Source organism: Sturnus vulgaris, chromosome 4, assembly GCF_052056855.1.
Source record: "Sturnus vulgaris isolate bStuVul1 chromosome 4, bStuVul1.hap1, whole genome shotgun sequence".
Lineage (NCBI taxonomy): Eukaryota > Metazoa > Chordata > Aves > Passeriformes > Sturnidae > Sturnus > Sturnus vulgaris.
The window spans coordinates 63405985-63412042 of NC_142246.1; the positions used below are offsets into that span (position 1 = coordinate 63405985).

At 47.3% G+C, this 6058-nt stretch overlaps 1 protein-coding gene across 1 annotated transcript; it reads right to left on the reverse strand.

Annotated features, from left to right (window-relative positions):
• Positions 1 to 392: 392 nt before the first annotated feature.
• On the reverse strand, positions 393 to 4933 carry SPP1 (secreted phosphoprotein 1). The gene is made up of 7 exons (XM_088164115.1): positions 4824 to 4933; positions 3514 to 3580; positions 3362 to 3412; positions 2385 to 2489; positions 2189 to 2233; positions 1645 to 1926; positions 393 to 1199 (listed from the first exon to the last, which is right to left on the reverse strand). Exons 2-7 carry the CDS (start codon positions 3565 to 3567, stop codon positions 654 to 656), a joined length of 1083 nt encoding a protein of 360 aa, XP_088020241.1. The 5' UTR covers positions 3568 to 3580; positions 4824 to 4933; the 3' UTR covers positions 393 to 653.
• Between the last annotated feature and the right edge of the window lie 1125 nt (positions 4934 to 6058).

The window sequence follows — 6058 nt, forward strand, 5'->3', positions numbered from 1 at the left end:
CTCCAGCTCCAGCTGCTCCCGCCCGCGCCGGCAGCCGCCGCCGCCGCCCGCCATCGGCCCCGCCGCCCCTGCCCCGCCCTCCGGCGGAAAGCCCGGGGTACGGAGGGAGATGTAGTCGCCCTGGCTCCCGGCGGGAGACCTCCTTCCCGCCCTCCTCCTCCTCCTCCTCTTCCCTCCCCTCTCCAAGGCAGCCCCGGACCGCCCTGCGGGAGCGGCGCAGGGGCCGGCGCTGGGTGTTTGGAGTCCCGCTCACTCGCGGCGAAAGTGCGAGGAGGCCTCGCCAAGAGGTCGCGCTGGATAAATTTGTGGGGAACGGCGATTTCGCATCATTTTAAGAAGAAGTATTAAAGCTCCCCCCGCCCGGTCCGAGCCCCAGTGAACAGTGACACAGGTACAGGGGGTTGAGGTTTTATTGAAGTCCCGTTACAGCAAAACAGCGCCTGGCAGCGCAGGGAGCAGCGTGCCCGGGGGGCGATGCTCGCCCGCCGTGTCCCGCAGCCTCCGCCGGCACAGCCCCAAGGGCCACGGACCGCCCCGAACCCCAAAAGTCACCACGCGAACTACAATGACAAACACTTCTCCGAAGCCAAGCTACTTCCCTCTTCCCTTAGGTAGGGATTGAAAAAGAAGGGAAATCTTATTTTTGTCGCCCTTTAAAGGGTGACTTCGTTACTTTCGATGCTGTGGCGGTCTTGAGAATCCTCGGCGCTTTCCAGGGTTTGGTTGCTGATATCGTCAGAGAGCTCCTCTGACACGCGGTCCCGGCTCTCCCTGCTTTCCACGCTCGGGTGGCTGTCCCGGCTCTCCCTGCTTTCCACGCTCCGGTGGCTGTCCCCTGTCTCCCTGCTTTCCACGCTCCGGTGGCTGTCCCCTGTCTCCCTGCTTTCCACACTCCGGTGGCTGTCCCCTCTCTCCCTGCTTTCCACGCTCGAGAGGCTGTCCCCTCTGACACCAGGCTTGCTGCTGTCGCCTTCTGCCTCGTGGCTGTCGGATTTGTGCCGGCTGTCGTTTTCCAAGCTCCAGGCACGCAGATCGCTGTCCTGCTCGCCGCTGTCCCGCCCGTGGCTCCGGTCAGACCATGCCACCCTGCTGGCGTGCTTCTTCAGGGAGCGGCGGGGAGCAGCATCCTCCCGGGAGACAGAGCGCTGGCTGTCTGCATCCATGTCGCTCTCATCTTCCTCGGTGGCATCATAGATGAGCTGTGTTAGAGAGCAGAGCAAGAGGTATCGTCATTCATGAGAACTGCTCCATCAAATGCTGCGCTAACGCAGGCTGCTCGGGCTGCGGGGATGCTCAAAGCCTGCATGATGGACATCTGCCTGGAGATACTCTGGTGTTTTATGGACTTACATAAACCTTTCACTTTATGAGAAACAATCATTTGCTCTTGGCCTCGGATTTCACGTGTGCAAGTATATCGTGACAGTGCAAACTGCAGTTATGCACAGCACTCCGACCCCAGTGCATCAGCAACCATCGAGACCCCCTGATCTGTGCTATCCAGAGAAAGGAAATGCATTCCTTAACTTATGCCTACTTTCCCCATACCAGTTTTCAAAACCAACTCCTCTAAAATGCCATGCCCATTTTCAAGTTCACTTCCCGTTTCCAAGAACACGGGCACCACTGCTCAGTGCTATTTACCTTTTTGGCAGCTTTGTGGAGTTTGACAGACTTCAACAGTGCAGCTTTTGCCCTCAGCAGTGCAGCTTTTGCCCTCATCCTGTAGGCCACACTGTCACCTCTGCCAGCATTGTCTCCCCGGGTGAAAGGGAAAGTGGGGAATGGTTCAACAGTTACTGCAATTTCTGTGGGAAAACCCGTGGCAACCTCTTCGGATTCATCCGTGTCATTGGAATCGTTGTCATCGTCATCGTCATCATCATCCACATCTTCGTGGCTCTTGCTTGACACGTCAGGAAAGTGCTGGAAAACATTTATTATGAATCAGGCAAATGAACATGGATGTGAGAGGTGCAGACTGGTATCTGTGCCATTCACCCAGAGCTTAGGCATGTTGGGGAGCTGTGTGCAGGCACTGCACTGAGTTCACCTCACCCTGCCTGGAGCTTTGCTTTATTTTAGGAGAGATGTTACTGCAAGAACCACACCTGAGTGAGGAAAATGAGAGCTTCTACACACTGGCTGCCCTGCAGCATTCAGCTGACATGTCCTTCGAAACACTTACCTGTTGTTCTGGGACATCCACGCTTTCTTCTGAGGAGTAAAGAGTCTGAAAGCAACACGAAGCTCAACGTTAGTACACAAAGGCACAAACAGCTGAGCTGATCAGCATACTGACTATTCTTTAGGCACTTAATCATAACTTGCAAATCTTGGCATGGAAAGATGCTCTGCTTTCTCTTCCAGTTAGGTGCCTGTACCTGCTGAGATGATGCCAGGTCACTCTGTGGGTGCTGCTGACTCTCCTGGGACTGGGAATTCACATGGTAGTCGTGATATCTGTGGAAGTGATGGCCCCTGGAGTCCTTCAAGAGAAAATAAAAGGGATGGGTTAATCCTTAAAGGAGCAGGCAAAGCTGCTGCATCCCAGCCTGTGTTTTCAGGCAGATGTGGCAGTACATAGTCCTTCTGTGTGGGATGTGTCCTCAGCTATTCATTGCAGTAGGAAGAGGACTCAGAACAAGCCATGATCCCAGAAGAACGTTGTACCCAAAAGATAAATGTGTGTGCCTCTCTCACTGGCAGAGCCTGGGCAAATTCAGATCAGTTTCTCAGCCTGTTTTTATTGAGTGGGATTTGGAGTTATATCTAATAATCATTGCTTCTGCTAATTCTTAGGCCCTTTTTGGAGGGTGATTTATCTCCCACATCATGAAGACTCTGAACTAAATGCAGTAGCTGGTTCTCAGAGCCAAGAATTGATTTTACAAGGGTAACAGCTGGCAATGGGGAGTAAATTAAAGAGCTATATAAAAGACTGAATGCAGTTTGCTTACACCACTCAAAAACCCCCCAGGATATTGGATTAAGGTGCTCCTCCAACACCAAATATTGTCATTTGATCCACACTAAGGAAGATGGGTTAGAGTAATTTTGCTATACTGCAGTCCCTTTCTCTTTCTAATTAACAACTAACACATTTTTCATTAAGAAAAAAGATTTTCAGTGCTGGTCCACAGATAGAACTAATGAAAGTCCACAACCAGGACACGTGACACAGGAAAAAATCTATGGACATCAGTGGCTCTCTGCTTTGAAACTGGCTCATAACAGCCAGGTGAGGACATGTTCTGCAAGCATCTAAATCAGGAAATGTGTTTTCGAGGAAAACAAACAAGCAAAAAAATTCAAAAAGTACTTATCAAAGAAAATTAGCAGAAAGACAAAATGAGCTTACATATTTTTCTTCGGAGCTGGCAGAAATGGCATGCTGCTTGGATTGAATCACCTTGAAGAGAGAAAAGAGAAAAAAAACATTTATTGGTATTTCTCTCTGATGTGCAAAGGAAATGATGCAAGTTCTGGGGATGGTGTTTGTGATTTACTCACTGGCCATGCAGCAGTGATGCTGATAAGGCATAAACACAGAACTGCCACCTTCATTGTGATATTTTACCTAGAAAATATTTTGGAATAGTAAGTCAATAAAGTAAAATACCACAAAAATACTATAGGCTTTTCCTCTATCCTGGTGTTCTTCACTGTGCTAAGACCAGGTCCCTCCTATGGATTCAATTTGCCCGTGCTAATTTTATTTCTTCTATCCTCCATCACCGTCTCCCACTCACCTTTTAATGACTTGGCAGCTCAAAAAGCTACAGGAATTTTGAAAGTGAATGCTGAGAAGAGCTGAGCAGTGGTGAGAAAAACCACACTGAAAAGGTGAATTGACTCCTGTTGTCTACTGACTTGCATAGGCAAAGGAAAAGCTCTGTGAAAAACTCTTATAAATACCAGCTTTGGTTTATCTTCATTCCCTTAGCACAATTGTTTTTAAAAATAGGCAGATTAAGGCAAACAATTTGTATTCTTTTGTCAGCTATTTTAAAACTAGATTTTAGGATTATTAACTTGAGTTGCTGAGTAAAGCCAGTTTATATGAACATAAACTGCTCTTATTGATAGACCTGCATTTCCCCCTCCAGAAGTTTGAACAAAATGACCTGTGTTTCCAAACAAGAGATCAAGTGAAATAGCTGCTCCCATAGCCTCTCACAGTGCAGCTTCAGCAATTTAATAAATGATTCCTGCTGAAATTAGGAGAGATACAGTAAATTCCAGTGCTTACTGACCAGTTCCCAGAATAAGGAACATCCCTGAGAATTTAAACCTATTTACTGATGAACAAGAGTAATTCAAAACTTTGGCAAGTGAAAGCAGGAAAGGAAGCTGCTTAGGACATTTAAAATTCATTAGTAAGTCTGGCCCTGAGACAGGACACTCTAATAGAGGTATTGCAATTTCAAGTTTCACAGAGAGGTGTGACTATCCCATCCACTCAGGATTCTGCAGCACAAACTGTGAGCCTGCCAGGAGAAACAAGGACACTGCCAGGCAGTGGTTACACGAGAAAGAAGGCTTTCTGTGTTCAAGCAGCAGTTCTGAGTTTCTAGTGCATGATTCAGTGGCAGGGTTTTCAGTAACCTTATTCCAGCATCTATCAGCACACAAATTTAAAATTGTGATTATGTGTAATCCCTGGCATTGCTAAAGCAACCTTGCTTCTATAAAAGCACACCTTTTTCCACAGAGAAATATCAAACATCCCTGCCCAGTGAAGCAGTTTTCAAAGATCTGCTCAGTGTTTCCTAGGCTAAAGCTGCAGATGTCAGGTGAAAAAGCAAAAAAAAAAAAATTACCTTTTCTGGTGGTGGAGGAGTCAGCCACAAGAGCACTCTTAGTGATCCCAGCAGCAGCTCCAGGCAGTTGGCTCCCAGCAGCTCTGGCTTTCTCCCCTCGTCCCCTGCTGCCTGACATCTCTGAGCTCTGGGAATTTAAACCCTGTCCCAAGCACAGCCACCAATCCCCATGTGGCGGAAAAAGATGAGGTCATGAGGCTCCTGGCCACTGTCCTGCCCACGTTCTCCTACACTTCCTCTTTGGCTTTGTGGCTTTTGAAGCAAACAAAAACCATCCTGAGGTTAAAACATTACTTATGGTCGAGATCATTAACCAGCAGGTCTGTTGAATGCACAGTGTTTGGTATCGTGTAGGAGGGCTTCAGGGCATGTCTGTTCTGCTTTTGTGAAAAGCCAGAGGCCAGCTTCCCAGAAATCTTTTATGCTCTGTTCTGCAGGGGGTAGGAATATCTAATGTGTGCTGGAAGAAATAAATCTGAACATAAAATTCACCAAAGAGGTGTTAATGTTTCCACAAAGTTGAAGACTTGCTCTCCAGGGCATGCATGGAATTGCAAAGATGTTGCAGAATATGGCCTTTTGCATTTTTTGGTCTGACTTGGGGTAAAAAAAATAAATTAGTAGTACTAGTTGTCTCAGTAGGCATTCTACATCCAGAAACTTGTTTGTAAAGGTGTACAAAAGCCAGTGGTCCAATTAAAGAAGATTAGTGCATCTTTATGAGGAACTATGAGGAATTATCGCCCCTTTTCTAATTATTTGTATTCTTTCTGGCTCCTTTCTCAGGTGGTTTGGTCAAGTCATCTGCTTCAGCTCTCTCATGCACCAAATCCACTTCAGAACCCTTTTCAGGGACCAGATGCCAGATACTTTTCAAGTTAGAAAAAAAAAAAGGAAGAAATAAAAAAGCAGATATAGCTCCAGCATGAGGAATGCCATGACTGGCATTGGGAAGCAAAGGACATCATGGGATGAAATTCCATTCCTGCTGTGGAGCAGAGCTTCAGCCCTGTTGGTGGGTGGGTGACAGATCTGTTGTGGCCTCTTTTGGATGTCCATAGCTTTGGACTGATTCTGCATCAGCTGGGATGTGCTGGAGGACTCTTCCATGTGGTATTTCTTTAAAAGGACAATGAGGTGTCATTCAAACACAGGAAAACATTCCAAAGAGCTCTCTCAGAAGGCAGAATATTTGTAACTCTTTCAAGATGGTTATCTTGCTTCTCATTTGTGAC

What these genes read in the sequence shown, in the direction of transcription:
- SPP1 (XM_088164115.1), bottom strand. Translation starts at nt 3,567, where the DNA reads ATGAAGGTGGCAGTTCTGTGTTTATGCCTTATCAGCATCACTGCTGCA. An exon ending in CCAGCTCCGAAGAAAAATAT is followed by an intron (nt 2,490 to 3,361) that starts GTAAGCTCATTT and finishes TTTCTCTTGAAG; the next exon opens with GACTCCAGGGGCCATCACTT. An exon ending in ACCTGGCATCATCTCAGCAG is followed by an intron (nt 2,234 to 2,384) that starts GTACAGGCACCT and finishes TGTTGCTTTCAG; the next exon opens with ACTCTTTACTCCTCAGAAGA.